The 17953-nt window shown below is 38.9% G+C and overlaps 2 protein-coding genes and 1 long non-coding RNA gene across 3 annotated transcripts in view; 2 read left to right on the forward strand and 1 right to left on the reverse strand.

Annotated features, from left to right (window-relative positions):
• Positions 1 to 1879: 1879 nt before the first annotated feature.
• Positions 1880 to 13175, reverse strand: LOC128641337 (zinc finger protein 420-like). The gene is made up of 2 exons (XM_053693951.1): positions 13026 to 13175; positions 1880 to 4410 (listed from the first exon to the last, which is right to left on the reverse strand). Exon 2 carries the CDS (start codon positions 4399 to 4401, stop codon positions 2050 to 2052), a length of 2352 nt encoding a protein of 783 aa, XP_053549926.1. The 5' UTR covers positions 4402 to 4410; positions 13026 to 13175; the 3' UTR covers positions 1880 to 2049.
• On the forward strand, positions 9231 to 10736 carry LOC128640689 (RNA polymerase-associated protein RTF1 homolog). The gene has a single exon (XM_053693118.1). It carries the CDS (start codon positions 9231 to 9233, stop codon positions 10734 to 10736), a length of 1506 nt encoding a protein of 501 aa, XP_053549093.1.
• A 40-nt stretch (positions 13176 to 13215) lies between the features above and the next one.
• LOC128641339 (uncharacterized) overlaps positions 13216 to 17953 on the forward strand; it is an 85577-nt gene continuing 80839 nt past the window's right edge. Inside the window, exon 1 of the long non-coding RNA XR_008399474.1 lies at positions 13216 to 13329. This is a non-coding gene — a long non-coding RNA (uncharacterized LOC128641339). The remainder of the gene's footprint in view (positions 13330 to 17953) is intronic.

Genomic DNA, 17953 nt, shown 5'->3' on the forward strand with positions numbered 1-17953 from the left:
GTATTGCTCTCCGCATTCAGCGAGGTCTTGCAGACCTGATCCGCAGTGTCGGATCAGGTCCGCAAGAACTTTCTTAAATAGGGGCCTAGGTATATGCATTTGGATCCTTTAGATATTTTCAAAGCTGGATTGATTCCTGTAAAAGATCCCCACTCTAAGATTTGGATTTGCACAGACTTTAAGACTGGGGATCTTTTATAGGAATCAATCCGGCTACAAAAATATCCAATGGGAACAAGCGGGCACTTACTTCTGTATTCAGATATGTACGATGGATCTGAATGTACATCCCTAATTGATACATAAATTCAACATGTTTTTAAAAGACTAAAAGTGGATTTGGCACAATGGTGTAAACTAGCATAGCTCTGAAGGGGTTAAATATTTTACAGAAAATTAAATTCTAAGTTTAAAAGAAAGCTTTAAATACAGTAGAACTGCATAATCAACAAATCTTTAATAAAAAAAACAATGCAATAACAATTAGGGCCGAAATATCTAAAGCTTCCCCATTTAGGGAAGATGATCTAAGTAGTCTTGTCCGCACGGCAAGATCCCTTTTAGAATTTTAGAAAGGCGAATTTTTGCTTTGGTGATGTTTAGCTATTCATTGTGCTGAATGTGAAGGAAAAACACCAACCTCCCAAAAAAAAATCCCATTGGGTCCTTAGTCTGAATTTTAAATGAGCAGTAATTTTTTACCATAACACAAATGCATATACAGGAATACCTCGCTAATACCGTGGGTTAGCGACCAGAGCTCGCTGCAAAGTGTAAACCACCTTAGAGGGAAACAAGGCAGTTTTTGCTTTCTTTTCACTCGCCAGTGCGTTTACAAACTTGAAAACATATTTAAACATATATTAGGTGTGCAATAGCGCAAAGTTTAGTCTAACGCTAGCATTGTACAGTAACTTATTATAAAATCAATTAAAAACATGTCATCTTCATAGGATACAGGTCACAAAAAGGAGTACTGATCAGTACTTAATTCTTTTTTTGTGATGTGTATCCTGTGAAGAGGTCAGGTTTTTAATTGATATTGTAATAAAGTTGTTTTTTTTAATATATATTTCACTGGAAGTAATGCAGGATCATTTTTGGGATTATGAATTTATTTTGCTCGGAAGCTGGGGACTTCTGAATTCTCCTGTACATTGGGACTCTGTCATCAATGATGGCGAGAGCACAGGAGCACACGTTTAAGTCATAGTGGGTTGTACAACTTGTATGCATTAACCTGTGTGGAGAAGTTAGTTTAGTGAACTTAATTTTGTTTAGAAATAGCCGGCAGAGCTAGAAATCGGCAAGCAGTTGAGGGGTGGGCTCTATTGATGTCATCACCTTCTCCGGAGATTACAGAGCGGAATTCTCTTACAAGCTGATTTTTTTGTTCGCCATTTTCTTCATCACAATTATTTTATGACCAGAACAGAGGGAAGGGTATATTTACTTACGCAGTTCCCACCGGTCTCCAGTAAAGTGCACAGTGCGGGTGAGTTACTCATTGCCTTTTAGTACTACACGTTGTGCTCCATATACCCCTATTGGTTTAGAACACACTCACAAGTGGGTGCCAGGAATTGTTTGTTTAGTACTACAGTATACAGTACTGTACAGTATATTTATACATGTCATGTGACCCTCAGCACCGCCACCGAATTAGCGAAGCACCGTAATGCAGGGTATTATTCCGGTTAGTATATACTGTGAACTCTTGCCGGATGGTGACAGAGAAAGAGCGTATATAAAAAGATGCATATTCTGAAAAGGGAGGTAAATTGATGGGGGGTGGGGGAGAATTAATTGCATGCTCTTTAGTGCCTCTTTAATGTCCAATATCTTTTTAACGGCATCTGAATCAAATACACAAAGAAAACCATGTGCGCATTCATTTAATGTAGATTTAAAGACCACCGTTTTATATGTCTGCAGCCTCTTAATATAAATTCATTTTCTTGTAAATTTGTAAGGAATACAGAAAAAAACATAAATAGCAGTATGCTGTACAATACAATAAAATTACTCAAAGCACAGTTATTCAATCATTTATGGGGGGTTGCATTGCTCTGCATTTATATCAAGGACATTACCATGAGTCTTTAAATGCATATGTAACTGGTTTGGATTCTGAAACGTTTGATCACACAAAACACATTTAAATGGCTTCTCGCTCATGTGCTTATTCCTGTGGATCAGGAGAGAAGAAGAGCGCGAGAAGCACTTGTCACAGTCTGGGCACTGATATGGTTTTTCTCCAGTGTGTGTCCTCTCATGTCGCCGTGCCATGGATGCTTGGCAAAATCCTTTCCCACAGTATAAACATTTATAAGGCCTCTCACCTGTGTGTATGCGCAAGTGCACAGTCAAGTCTGATTTTCTAGCAAATTTCTTACCACACTCTGCACAAAGAAGACTTTCCTTGTCATGAGACTGCTGGTGTTTTTGCAAAGCTGAAGGGCTACTGAATGTCTTGCTGCACTTAACGCATACATATGGACAATTATCAATGAGAACAGAAGAGAGAGCAATCTCTTTGTCTACAGGATTTTCCTTCTCTACAAACTCAGGCTGTTTTAGTCCTTGATGCCGCTGCCGATGCTGTCTTAGAGTGGATGGATCAGAGAATGTTTTTTTACAAAAAGAGCACTCATATGGCCTGCTGCCAGTGTGTGTATTTTGATGGATTTGCAAGAGGTTTAGGCGTGGAAAACATTTCCCACACTGAGGGCAGGTGAAAGGCCTGTCAGGTGGATGTGTGCGTTGGTGTATGCGAAAGTCAAATCTACTATTAAAGACCTCACCACAAGTATTACAAGGATAAGGGTGTTGGATGTGCGTGTGTAAGTGTCTTTGTAGCCCAGAAGCACTGTTGAATGTTCTCCCACAGACAGAACAAAGAAACAGCTCTGAATTACCTTTAATAGGTTGGTGCATGTCACAGATATTGTCCTGGTTAGAAGATTTATTGCACATATCACAAGATAATGTGGAAGTGCCTCTATGGTTCTTACTGTGTTGACGCAGCTGAGCTGTGTTGGAGAAGGTCAGATCACAAGATTTGCATTTAAATGGCTTATCTTTAATATGTGAGTTCCTATGAATAAGTAGGGAGGTGGAACGAGAGAAAGACTTATCACAGTCTGAGCACTGGTAGGGTTTCTCTCCTGTGTGTGTTCTTTCATGACGTCTCAGCATTGATGCTTGGCAGAAGCCCTTACCACAGTAGGAACACTTGTATGGCCTTTCACCAGAATGTATGCGCAAATGTACAGTCAAGTCAGATTTTCGAACAAAGGATTTTCCACATTCTGCACAGAAAAGACATCCCTGCTCATGAGTCGCCTGTTTATGTAGCACTGAGGGAGTATTAAAGGCCTTCCCACGATCAGGACAAATGGTCAGACGATATTCAGTAACTACATGTGTGGTAGAAATGTCGGCAGAGACTCCATCATTCTCAACCTTGGGCTGTTTCTGCTCTTGTTCATGGGGTTTTTCCAAGCTGTGCAAATCAGATAAACTTTTGTTAGACAGTTTTTCGGTAATCCCACGATTTGCCAAAGCAACATGTTTTCTTTGGTGACTTTTAAGTAGATGAAATCGTGCAAAGGTTTTTCCACATTGGAGACAGGAAAAGGATTTTTTAGAATGTTGGTTGTGCTTGTGTGTTCTAAGATCCAGCTGATTCTTAAAAACACTGCCGCAAATTTGACAAGAATACTGCTGATACATATGAGTATGGCGATGCTTTTGTAGAAGAGTGTTGCTGCTGAAGGTTTTTCCACAATCACATTTAAATGCAAATTCTCCGGTGTGTTTATTTTTGTGAACCAAAAGAGATGTGGATCGAGAAAATGACTTACCACAATCTAAACACTTATAGGGTTTTTCTCCTGTGTGTGTTCTCTCATGGCGTCTTACCATAGATGCTTGGCAGAAGCCCTTACCACAATATGAACACTTATAAGGTCTCTCACCCGTGTGTATCCGTTGATGTACTGTCAAATCTGACTTTCGAACAAAGTTCTTACCACAATGTACACATATATGAGCAACGCCATCTGATGGGCAGAGCTTATTTGCTATTGGTTCCTTGTTAAATTCCACATTTGTAGCAGCCAATTCTGAAAAGATTTCACATAGGTTTTCAGTGCCACTGACAATTTCTTTAAAGGTATCCTGTAGTTTTTGCTTACTGTTTGTGTCATTAAAGCTTTTTGAAGATTCAGTGGTGTCATTTTTTTCTATCCATGATGTATGTGTGTTAAAATCATAACTGGCTTCAACAGAGATGCTTTCATACTTTACAGCGGTTGATATTGAATTATCATGTTTTTTCTTGCAACTCACAATATCCATATCAGAGCTCCAAGAGTTATTTTCTCTATAAATCCTCATTGTGAATACCTAAGAGAAAAAGAAAAAAATTGTAACAAACCATGAAGAAGTAAAGCAAATGCCGCGCTGTACGTAATTATCACAGATGGTACTACAAAAAACCCTATAATATAGAGTTCAGGAAATGCAATATTTCTTTAATAGTACATTCTAATGCAAAACATACATACATTCGTTTTCTTTGCAGCTCTGAGCAAGACATGGCTGTTCAGCCAATCAGGTGTGGCAGTCGCACAATCCCCCACAATTGTTGGGTAATTGTAATCTCTCTCTCCATATGTTGGTACTCTATACTCGCCATATGTTGGTACTCTATACAAGCCATATGTTGATACAAGCAGTAGGTTAATACTTAAAGGGACAATATACATTCATTTTTTCTTTGCATAAATGTTTTGTAGATGATCTATTTATATAGCCCATAAAGTTGTGTTTTTTTTTAAAAAATGAATAGTTTTGCTTATTTTTAAAGAACATTGCTCTGATTTTCAGATTACTAACCAAGCCCCAAAGTTTTATGAGTATACCGTCAGCTACCTTCTCCAGCTTGCTCCTGCTTGTGTAAAGGGTCTTTTCATATGCAAAAGAAGGGAGAGGGTCTTATTTCCCACTTGCAGTGGGCTTTCCAGCTACCTTTTCAACAGAGCTAAACTGAGAGCTTCTAAATAAGTTTTTAAACAGTTGTATACAGGATTTTTATATCAGTATCTGTGCATCTTATTCTTTATAGTAGTGTATATTACATGCAGTTATATGAAAATGAGTGTATACTGTCCCTTTAAGTTATACAACAGTATATGGGCCATCTATACAAGCAATATGTTGGTACTCCATACAAGCATATGTTAATACTTACTCTATACAAGCAGTATGTTGCCACTATAAACATGCATTAGCAACAACAGCATCACACATTTGGCAACAGTTACATTACCTTTAAGCCTTTACTGTCATTATGACGTTCTATGCCGTCCTAACTGCGCTGGGCTTAAGCGCTGTTAGGACAGCATGGAACGTCCTAGCCGTTTGGCTGTACTGAAGCCATAGGCGCTTCCTGAATGGGATTGCGTCATAAGCACTCGCCCCTGACACGATCCCATCATTGAAATCACGCAATTACATGAATGATTGTGTGATTCTATTTTTTTACTTATTTGTTTACAAATAAGTAGGGCTGCAACTAACAATTATTTTCCTAATCGATTAATCGGCCGATAATTTGTTCGATTAATCGGATTTAAAAAAAAACAAATTTTTCCTTTTTATAAAAAAAAAAATCCACATACTGAGTGTTACAAATAGAAAACTTCAGACTAAAACTTTACATTAACACAACTGTTTGTCCAATTTTTAAGCAGCAGAGCACATTTTTATAATTAAGCAAAACAAAACCACAAACTTTTTGAAAAGAGGTCGACTATCACTGTTTATAACATTCTGTTATTCATTATTTCAGAAACTTTGTATTGAAATGCAAAAATTCCATTGTAGCGGTATTCCGCTAGGGGGTCTCCCTTCCTCTGTCCAAACCAAGTGGTGGCCACCAGATAGTGGGACCAGAGATATTGCTGAGACCGGGGTCAAGCCAGCGGCTATATCTCCCCAAGCTGGGCTGGTCTCTGTGGGCTCCCAGGCAGGTAGCGTCCCCTCTGCCTGTCTGCTTCAAGGCAGGAATAGATCCCTCTGCCTCACTGCACACTTCCAGCAGGTAACGTCCCCTCTGGTTTCTTCTAGGCAGGAATAGATCCCTCTGCTTCACTGCAAACTTCCAGCAGGTAACGTCCCCTCTGGTTCCTTCTAGGCAGGAATAGATCCCTCTGCCTTGCTGCTCCTTTCAGGCAGGTAATGTCCCCTCTGCCACACTCTTTTCTTCAGGTAGGTATTGATTCCTTTCCCTGCACTGTCTTTAAAAAGACAATTGGGGTTCACAAGGCCAGCTCTTTGCATACAGGCCCACAGACTCTGTTGCAGGACTCTCTTTCAGAGAAAGGTGCAGCCAGAATGCAGGGTCAGAACCTCTGCTACTGGTATACCTGAAAGAATCAGACAGGACTACCTGTTACAGAAGGAACTACTCTAATGCTTTATTTCACTCAGGACTAGCTTTTACAAACACACCAGTAAGCTTATGGTGACACAAACTCCTTAAAATAAGCATAGAAAAGCATATAGGAAACAATATAATAAAGCAATATAACTTTGCCAACAGGATGGAGGATTTAGGTAGTTATAAACAGTAAAAATAACATTTATCTGTTGGTATTTTCGCCTATGCAAATATATGCAAATTAGTCATTCCTTCTTCTGTGTCCATTTTGGTGGTGAGCTTGCAACCAATAGATGGCGCTGTTATGATGTTTTTGGGATAGTTCAACCAATAGATGGCACTATGTCACACATTGTCCATGTATGTGACTAGGGAACCGTCACAGCCATCATGTCCTAATGCTCCTGGCTAAGGCTGGCTCTCTTTTTACAAGCTATATTACCTGCAGCAGAGAAGAGGTGATCAGATGGTGATGAGGTGCCTGAGATGCATAAGTAGGGTTTTGCAAAGGTGGGATATTTATCTTTGTTAGCTCCACCAATGCAAAAGGTTTTCCTCCTTGGCAAGGGGCCTCTCAATAAAGTAAGCCTGGACTATATATCAATAACAGGACAAGCCTTACACATTTATCTATACTGAACATATAATTAGCAAAAGCAAGCAATCAGCTAATAATTGTGCAAACAGATAATAGTGCACATCAATTCAAATAACAACTCCCATCAATCTAGGGCTAGGTGTAAATAACAAGTTCAGCACTATATCATGCAAAGCATAGTCCCAAATCACCTGATTTAATATAAACAATCCAAATGATGATTTCTGGGTTGCACATAAGATGCATATAGTTGTAAACTTAAAAAGAAACTTAATACTGTCCTGAAAAAGTGAAAAGTAAATGTTTGTAGACGTCCTTTAGGACATAACCATAAAACACAATACCATGTGCAGGAGCTCATTGGAGTGAAGCAGCTGGTGTTGTGCACAGACCAACTAATTGCAAACCAACTAATCGATACAGAGATTTGTTGACAACTATTTTCATAACTAGTTGTTGCAGCTCTACAAATATGTACAGTCAGGAAGGAGTTAAACTAAAGAGAAATCAAGTTTTATTACATTTTAATTTGGGTGTAAAAACGTAAATATTCCTAGTAAGGGTTATTCAAGACCATTAGAGAAACATGTTTATATTTTTAAAGTTGTTCGTCTCTTGTCATATTGTGAAAAATAAATATGTTCTAGAAGTGAATGTAGAAGATTCCTCTTATAAAAACCTAGCAAGATCACTGTAAAGAAAACTATTCCTTGTGCTAAAAGGTACAAACACTAAGCCAGGTGTCAGCAATCAACACCACGGTTTTAATTTGTTGGACATGAAATTATTTCTAACCGCACTCAGACTGCTGCACCAAGGGATTGCGGCTTTTGGTGTTGCACCTGTCACAACACATACAGGGGAACCCAAAGCATTTGACAGCAGCTTAATCTCATTTATTAAGGTAAGAAAGAAGACTTTAGTGTCAAGGGTTTGAAATATAATTTATGTTTTTGACTAATAGGGGGTTTTAGGGCCAGGGGTCTGATCTGAAACCTTATTAGGGTATGTGGCTGACAAAGGAGCTTCAGGACCAGGGGTCATATCTGAAACCATATTAGGTTGTGTGGCTGACAAGAGGGGCTTCAGAAATAATTGTAAAATTACCCAAAACAAGTGAAAAAAACGTAAAACAAAATGTGTGTGTGTGTGTGTGTATGTATATATATATATATATATATATATATATATATATATATATATATAAGGATTATCACATTCCACAAAAACTTGTAGCTTTCAAACTGTAGAAAAAAAAAAAATCATAACATTTGTTAAATGGCACCCTCTGATTCACACAAAGCTGTGCATTCAAAACAATATAGTTCTTATCTGGGATATTTTTAATCCTTCTGTGATAGGTATACAAAGTCTCCCCTGGTATGTGAAGGAACGGCTGCTTCTTAATTTGTATCCTTCCGGCAACAAGTGGAATTCTATGAACGTATCCCAATCTAAAAACAAAAACGCACAAAGGACCTCCTCATAGTGTAGTAAGTTAATGGCTAATCACTATTCGTGCGAACAGTATTCCAATTTAGGATTCCTTTACATCAGTGGGAAATTAGCTTGGTCCCCCAGGGGAAATGGTCCTTGTAGATCAGCATTAAGCATAAGAAATACCAATAGGCAAAGAATAAAAACTATATCGGTTAACAACTCTGGCGTTTACAACACCGTGATATAAGGTGAACATGGCCTTATGCGTTTCGCGGACAATATCCGCTTCGTCAGAAGCAGATGCACCAGAGCTGTAAAGGTAGAGGTAAAAATAAAAAAAAATATTTTATAATGCTTTAAATGGCTTTTGTGTTATTTTATTATTATTGTATAAATTACATTCTAATAACACGTATGTACACTGGCCCTTTAAGACTTTGCAATATACTTTCTTTATCTGTAATTTATATTTAAATAGATCAGACTGCGTATGTGTAAACTTGACATGGATTGGACAAACATTAAGTAATTTATCCATGGATCTGGCAGGATCCTGGTGGTTTTGTGAGAATTTACCGTAAGTCTAGATAAATCAGGATAGGCTTGTATGAATCGAGCATGTAGCTGTCTTTATTTTACTGTAAAAGATTAATCCAATGGGATTTGTCTTTTACCTATTTCATGGTATGATGGCAGTTAGATGAAGTCACAATACAGAGGAGCTCATTGGTAGAGGATTCCATTATGTGCACAGGCACAGTGTTCTTTCAGTTACCTGAGACTCGCTCGGCAGCTGGAGCCATGATGAAGAAAGAGAAAGGCAGAAAATGTAGAGATTTAGACAGAGAGAAAAGTGAAAGAGATGATAACTTGGATAAGGAGCTGCTGTCTTTTGCAAAGCGAAAGTGGATTGATTCAGATGAAAAAGAACAACCGGTGAAGAAGCCTACTGGAACTTCAGATTATGAAACCTTCGACATTGGTAACGAGTGGACAGTTGGTGAGACTAAAAATAAAAATAAATGGAAGCCAGGAAAAGGTGCAGAGAAGGAAGGAGCCATGAAGAACCATATAAATGCAACAGCCTCTTACTGCAGTTCTTCCACTGGCACTTCGGCTCAGAGCTTTATACTAGAGGAAGATGAGGTCTCAGGCTGCAACAACATCCTATCAAAATATCTACCTATCTCTTTACCTGAAGAATTAAATAAAATGTGGTTATCTCGTCACAAGCTGGAACGCTGGTGCCAAATGCCATTCTTTGACAAAATTGTTTCTGGTTGCTTTGTGAGAATTGGTATTGGCTATTGTAACAACAAACCCGTGTATAGGGTAGCAGAAATCACTGATGTGGTAGACACCGGCAAAGCTTATCAACTTGGAAACACAATTACAAACAAAGGCCTGACGTTACGGCATGGCAGCGACCAGAAGGTTTTCCGAATGGAATTTGTTTCAAATCAGGACTTTACTGAGAGTGAGTTCATGAAATGGAAGGTGGCAATGTTCTCTGCTGGTAAGCAACTCCCCACCCTAGATGAGATGAACAAAAAAGAACTTTCCATAAAAGGGGCCATGAACTATAAAATCAATGACCAGGAAAACAAATATGTACTGAAAGAAAAAGAGAGGTTCAGAAAAGCACCATCTAACATGATGAAGAAAATGCAATTTATGGAGGTAAAGGACTTAGCAGAAGAAGTTGCAGACCAAGAAAAGGCAAATCAGATCAAGGACCAGCTATATAAATTAGAGAAAAAAGCAGAGTCCATGGATTGGCAGCAAGCAAGGACAATCTCTACCATTAGTTATATAAATCAGAGAAAGAGGAACACTGTGGAGCCTAAGAAAGTTATGGTGACTAAATATCAGAGTCAGAAGCAACAACAGATGGATCCCTGCATAAGGAAGCAATGTAGACCAATACTGTTCACCAATTCCAGAGACCCTAGAGTCCAAGCTAACACAATTGCCCTGTTAAATGCAAGGTATGGATCTGGAGAAAACACTGAAATTATCAAAGAAAAATGTACTAATGAAAACCATGAGAAAGAAAGTAACGTCAAGTCAACCTTCAACATCTCTGAAGACTTATTTAAAGAGCACGATTTTGATATAAACATTGACCTGCAGATTCCCAGCTCAGGATCAAATGCTCTGGCCATATCGTCAAAAGCTCCCGATGCAAAGGGTGAAACTCAGAGATCTTTAAATTTGGAGGACTACAATAAAAGGATGGCCCCATTCTAAGCCTGATCAGTCCATTGCTTATGACTTTGGATGCCCATTTCTTGTCTCCTTTTTCCTCCTGTTTGTGATTATCCCTACTGGGCTGGAGCAGCAACAGAGCCAGAAACAAAATTTTAAAAGACCAATTTTTAATAAAATAAAACATTTTATTAAACAAATAGAAATCTCTTCCTTTTTTTGTGTATTTGGAATTTGCGGTGAGAATGGTAAATGCAAGATGGGGGGGTGGTATAAGGAGATCAGGGAATTAGAGTTATCTATACATATGAAAATGTATCTGTATTCCTTCTGGATTCATTACTTATTTACAAATCTCATAAAAAGTCTCTTTTCACACATAAAAAAACAGAACCTCTAGAGATCATTTGATGTAAATTAATTTGATTTAAATCACTAATTAGTGAGACTTGATTTAAAGGGACATTACAGTCAAATGTTTAAAGTGCATAGATGAAATACATCTTTAAATAGAAACATATTTATAATATACATGCACTGGCAAAAATGCTTCTAGTAAAAGTTATCATTGGTTTAGTGTTCACATTTTTCTTTGCACGTGCATGTGAAGCATACCGAGATATTCTCAGTGCATTAGCAGCTCAATGCAGCGAACGCTGCAAACAAATAAAGGAGCTTTCAGCATGAAGTATTTTATACTTCATGACTGAAAGTCCCCTTTCGTTGTTCCAATGGTAAATCCTAGCATTTCACAAATGCTAGAATTTACCATAACTTTTAACTATATAGGTTTCACTTTCATTTTTACTGCTTGCCCCTTGTTCTAAAGAAAGTGGTATACCGCATAGGAATGTGTATACCACGTCACTTTAGTTCACGTGACTCAGCTGCTGGAGGGGTGTTGCGCATAATGCACATGCGCAAGAGGCCCAACCTCCTCCAAACAGCGGATGTAAAGTAAACAACGGGTCGAGAAAATATATGGCCCGTAATCATAATTTATAGAGGCTAATAGCCTTCAGTGCTCACGCGCACACTGCGGTCGCTTTATTCAATATAATCTAGACTCTATATGCGACTGTCATGCATATAGTTTTTAGCTCACTCAAATACACTCTAGATTGTAGAGTGTATTTGAGTGAGCTAAAAATTATATGCATGACAGTGACAAATGTGACAGCATAGTGCTACTGTCATGATACCCACACCACACACCCTCACCTTCCCTAACCCACCGGAATAAAATATTGTAGCATTCACCGGACTTCATAGAAAAATGTAGCCTTTATTAAAAAAAATTCCAAACACGGCAGCGCACGGAGTAGGCCCGTGTGCGAGTACGCTTGCGCATTGCAAAGTACGGCCCATAGAATCCTGCGACCCGTTGTTTGCAAGTAAATCTCCTTAAACAGCTGTTTGTAGGAGGTTTGTCCTCTTGCGCATGCGCATTGCGCGCCACATCCCTCCAACAGCTGATAAAACATCACCGGAAGTGACGTGGTATACACATTCCTATGGTATACCAGTTACTTTAGAACACCCCTTTCTACTCACACTTAGCTCCTTGTGCAGATCTACACTAAAATATCTTCTGTTCATTGAACTTCTTGAAGCATAGCAATTAAAAGGATTTGTACCCATATCCCTCACAACACAACCTATAAGGTGAAATGGTGGAATTTACTTTTATAAAAACAAGTGGATTTAGAGTGCTGCTGAAGTCCACAAATGGCACTCTAAGTAGGAATTGTGTTAACCCCTCGCTGCCAGAGGACTGCAATGAATTGCTTTGATGTAACTTGCAGCTTTTCCTGGTAGCCTAGGGGTTAACCCTATCCCTAACCCCAAATATCACCCTAACAATGAACCCCTCATATAATGATTAACCCCTCTTCTGCCACAGTCTAAACAAGGCTGACATTCAGTATGCATCATTTACATAACCCTTACATTAACCCTTTTTTGGTCGGGCTCCTATATTTTAAACAAATTGAGAAAGCCCTGTTCTAATGGTTAGGTCCACAAATAAAATATGGTATAATGTTTGACAAAAAATAAAGTGCAGTAAGATATTCATCTTGGAAAAATGATTGGAGAATGTTAATATAGAGGATGGGAACAGGGACATGCAGTGCCAGTCCCAGTACTAGGCATTTGTATCAAGTAACAAATGACTATAGTAAAAAATGTAACCCTTTAATAGCCAGACATGAATCCACAGCAGTAGGTCACTGTCCCTCCCGCTCCCTGGCATTAACCCTTTGGTTGCCGGCTGGTTACCTCAGGCAGGGTCAGTACGGGCTACCACTAGCCCCGCAGCACCTCACTCACCTCCGCATATTACACAGTCCTGGCTCCGCATACAGCTGCACATGGTGCCCGCACATAACCTTCCCGGAGAGGCCGTGCTGCTGAAGCACTCGCTCTAACAATGAGAGGCCTTGTCTGAGGGCCTCTTCCTGCCGAGGCCCCGGGCATAAACAGTGCACAGGTCCCTCCCATCTCACCGCCCTCCCCCCGCCTGGCACATCCTGGTGCTGCTGCTGTCCCGCAACTCTTACAGAGCGGATAGGTGCTGTGAGTGCGGCTGTAGGGGTCACTTGTCACACAGACACGTGACAATATAGTGACAATGGTACAAGGTTTATATATATATATTGTTTAATTATTTGCTGAACGTTTATTTTATCCATCTGCTTTAATAACTACATTTTCCATTTATATCAAACTGTGTAGTGTAGATCTGTCTAGTTATCTTTCTATTGATTTATCTTTCTCTTATTACATTACTTATTTAATCTGTTTATCATCTATCTCTGTAGTTGGTCACTAATGGTGGGATTGAACTACCTTGTAATTACATTACTTGTTTTATATAATAATATATATATATATATATATATATATACACATACATACATACAGGTGGCCCTCGTTTTACAATGGTTCAATTTACACCGTTTCAGAATAACAACCTTTTTTTCCAGTCATGTGACTGCTATTGAAAAGCATTGAGAAGCAGTGCATTTATTAAAATAGCCAGTAGGTGGAGCTGTCTGCTTGTGTTGCAGCAAAGCCAAGCAAGCTGAAATTAATCAGTTTAACCAGACCTGAGCTATCGAGCAGATTTCAAAGGAACAATATCTTCCTGTCTATAAATCAGTCCAGATTGGAATGCATAGAAAGAACTGTTTGCAGAAAAATGCAAGTGAAGTCTGTGTTGTGTGATTATTTTATTAGGTTTATAATGCTGTTTAGCAAAAACATTTGTTCATTTAACTTAGTTTAATTATATATTCTGTGTTGTGTGATTATTGTATTAGGTTTATAATGCTGTTTAGCATTTAAAGTCTTCATTTCAAAGCTTTAAAAATAATGTTATTAGGTGTTACTTATGGCAATTTTGAGAGGGGTTTGGAACCTAACTCCCTCACTTCCCATTGACTTACATTATAAACTGGGTTTCAATTTACAATGGTTTCGATTTACAACCATTCCTTCTGGAACCTAACCCCGGCGTAAACTGAGGGCTACCTGTATATATATATATATATATATATATATATATATATATATATATATATATATATATAAGGGCACTACTGAGACCTAGCTAAACACATCTGGTGAGCAAATGACAAGAGACAAATGTGTGTTGCAGCCAACCACCAGTTAGCTCCTAGTAGTGCATTGCTGCTGCTAAGGATATGCACATATGCTTTTCAACAATTTATACCAAGAGAACAAGAATAATAGAATTGTCTTAAATTTTTTTGCTGTATCCTGAATTATGAAAGTTTCATTTTGATTTTCCTATCCCTTTACATATGTCCTTTTTCTACTACAATGTTTTTTTACAAATATATTGATATTATCTAAAAATATCTTTCTATCTTTTACTAATTGCCATTATATTTATACTTGTCTCATAGCTATGCATATTTATTTGTTTAATGCATATCAATCCCTTTAAATTCTTATCCAAAATGTATCTACAAAATGTCCAATAGACTTTAAAGTTGAACTTTGCAGAAAAGTCATCAGGTAAGATTTTCTAAAGGATTGCAATATGTCACTGGGTGTATTTGTAACATATTTAGGGGTCTATTACAATTATTTAGAAAAGTTATAACAATTTTTTTATATACAAAATTCACTATTAAAGTCTATGAGATTTTTGCACATAAATAATTTGATAAAGAACTGTAATAGCTGTTTATTTTTCAAATATACTATACACACAGGCAGTAATAGACAGAGAACAGAGACATGCACACACAGACAGTAATAGAGACATGCACTCACAGGCAGTAATAGACAGACATGCACACACATGCAGTAATAGACAGACATGCACTCACAGACAGTAATAGACAGACATTAACACACAGGCAGTAATAGACTGAGACATGCACTCACAGGCAGTAATAGACTGAGATATGCACTCACAGACAGTAATAGACTGAGATATGCACTCACAGACAGTAATAGACAGAGATATGCACTCACAGGCAGTAATAGACATACATTAACACACAGACAGTAATAGAGACATGCACTCACAGGCAGTAATAGACAGACATGCACACACATGCAGTAATAGACAGACATGCACACACATGCAGTAATAGACAGACATGCACACACATGCAGTAATAGACAGGCATTAACACACAGGCAGTAATAGACTGAGACATGCACTCACAGGCAGTAATAGACTGAGACATGCACTCACAGGCAGTAATAGACTGAGATATGCACTCACAGACATAATAGACAGAGGTATGCACTCACAGGCAGTAATAGACAGACATTAACACACAGACAGTAATAGACTGAGACATGCACACACAGGCAGTAATAGACAGAGTCAAGCCCTCACAGACAGTAATAGACAGAGACATGCACTCACAGGCAGTAATAGACTGAGACATTCACACACAGGCAGTAATAGACAGAGACATTCACACACAGGCAGTAATAGACAGACATGCACACACAGGCAGTAATAGATAGAGACATGCACTCACAGGCAGCAATAGACAGAGACATGCACTCACAGGCAGTAATAGACAGAGACATTCACACACAGGCAGTAATAGACAGACATGCACACACAGGCAGTAATAGACAGAGACATGCACTCACAGGCAGTAATAGACAGAGACATGCACTCACAGGCAGTAATAGACAGAGGCATGCACTCACAGGCAGCAATAGACAGAGACATGCACACACAGACAGTAATAGACAGAGACATGCACACACAGACAGTAATAGACAGAGACATGCACACACAGACAGTAATAGACAGAGACATGCACACACAGGCAGTAATAGACAGAGACATGCACACACAGGCAGTAATAGACAGAGACATGCACACACAGGCAGTAATAGACAGACATGCACACACACAGGCAGTAATAGACAGAGACATGCACTCACAGGCAGTAATAGACAGAGACATGCACACACAGGCAGTAATAGACAGAGACATGCACACACAGGCAGTAATAGACAGAGATATGCACTCACAGACAATAATAGACAGAGACATGCACACACAGGCAGTAATAGACAGAGACATGCACACACAGGCAGTAATAGACAGAGACATGCACACACAGGCAGTAATAGACAGAGACATGCACACACAGGCAGTAATAGACAGAGACATGCACACACAGGCAGTAATAGACAGAGACATGCACACACAGGCAGTAATAGACAGAGACATTCACACACAGGCAGTAATAGACAGATATATGCACACACAGGCAGTAATAGACAGATACATGCACACACAGGCAGTAATAGACAGATACATGCACACACAGGCAGTAATAGACAGAGACATGCACACACAGGCAGTAATAGACAGAGACATGCACTCACAGGCAGTAATAGACAGAGACATGCACACACAGGCAGTAATAGACAGACATGCACTCACAGGCAGTAATAGACAGACATGCACCCACAGGCAGTAATAGACTGAGACATGCACACACAGGCAGTAATAGACAGAGGCATGCACACACAGGCAGCAATAGACAGAGACATGCACACACAGGCAGTAATAGACAGAGACATGCACACACAGACAGGGATAGCTAGTCATACACACACACACTCAGGCAGTAATAGGCAGATACACACACAGGCCGGGATAGATAAGCAGTAGCACACACACACTCAGGCAGTAATAGCAGACACAAGCCCACACATGTGAGTTTGTGAAAACTTGCCATTGTCATTATCGAGTAAATGACACATACACACACCCATCACTATTAAAGGGACATGATACACTAATTTTTTTCTTTGCATAAATGTTTTGTAGATTATCTATTTATATAGTCCATAAAGCTTTTTTTTTTTTTTTAAATGTATAGTTTTGCTTATTTTTCCTAATCAAGCCCCAAAGTTTTATGAGAATACCGTCAGATACCTACTTCAGCTTGCTGCTGTTTGTGTAAAGGGTCTTTTCATATGCAAAATAAGGGGGAGGGGGGAGTGTCTTATTTCCCACTTGCAGTGGGCTTTCCAACTACCTTTTCAACAGAGCTAAACTAAGAGCTTTTTTTTAAAGTGCTCCCCACTACTCCCACTGCCCAGTCTGCCCGCCCCTAGAAACGGCCCTGATATATATATACAGGGTAGATATTTTAATGTCCCTTTAAAGTGAATGTTAACTTACCTTGTTTGCCATCAACAGTAATATTCTTTTTAAAAAATAATATGTTTCATTCATCTTTTTTTTTAATGAATCTGTAAAAAAAAGTTATTGCCGTAATAATTTTTTTTTCCCCTCTCCTAATTCAGCCTGTAATTTTTCTTTTTTTTTTCTTTCCTGGTCACGTTTTTTACATACCCATATGAAAAACTGGCCGTTAGGAGGCCGTCAAACTACGTCATCCGCCCACATCTTATTCTGCGCAAGCCCCAAAAAATTTTCGTCCGTATTATGTTTGGAGCGCGCTCCTGTTTTGCGCATGCGCGTTTGATTCTTAGACAAAAAAAATCAAAGCGTCATCTGCTTTCACGGACGGCTCCGTAACTGAGTAGCACATTGCTTTACTTGGCAAATAACATAGTACTGAATGAATACATTATTGTTATTCATTGAGTACTATGTTTCTAGTGCGATTAACGCATGCGCATTGGAGACCGGTATGAACGCTAAGCACATGCGCAGTAGACTGGCCATTGTGAACGCGCATTGGAGATACGTATAGAGCAGGTGGAACCGCTCT

The sequence above is a fragment of the Bombina bombina genome, chromosome 10 (assembly GCF_027579735.1).
Source record: "Bombina bombina isolate aBomBom1 chromosome 10, aBomBom1.pri, whole genome shotgun sequence".
Lineage (NCBI taxonomy): Eukaryota > Metazoa > Chordata > Amphibia > Anura > Bombinatoridae > Bombina > Bombina bombina.

Excerpts from the sequence above, each read along its gene's own strand:
- LOC128641337 (XM_053693951.1), bottom strand. The coding sequence starts at position 4,401 with ATGAGGATTTATAGAGAAAATAACTCTTGGAGCTCTGATATGGATATT.
- LOC128640689 (XM_053693118.1), top strand. The coding sequence starts at position 9,231 with ATGTGCACAGGCACAGTGTTCTTTCAGTTACCTGAGACTCGCTCGGCA.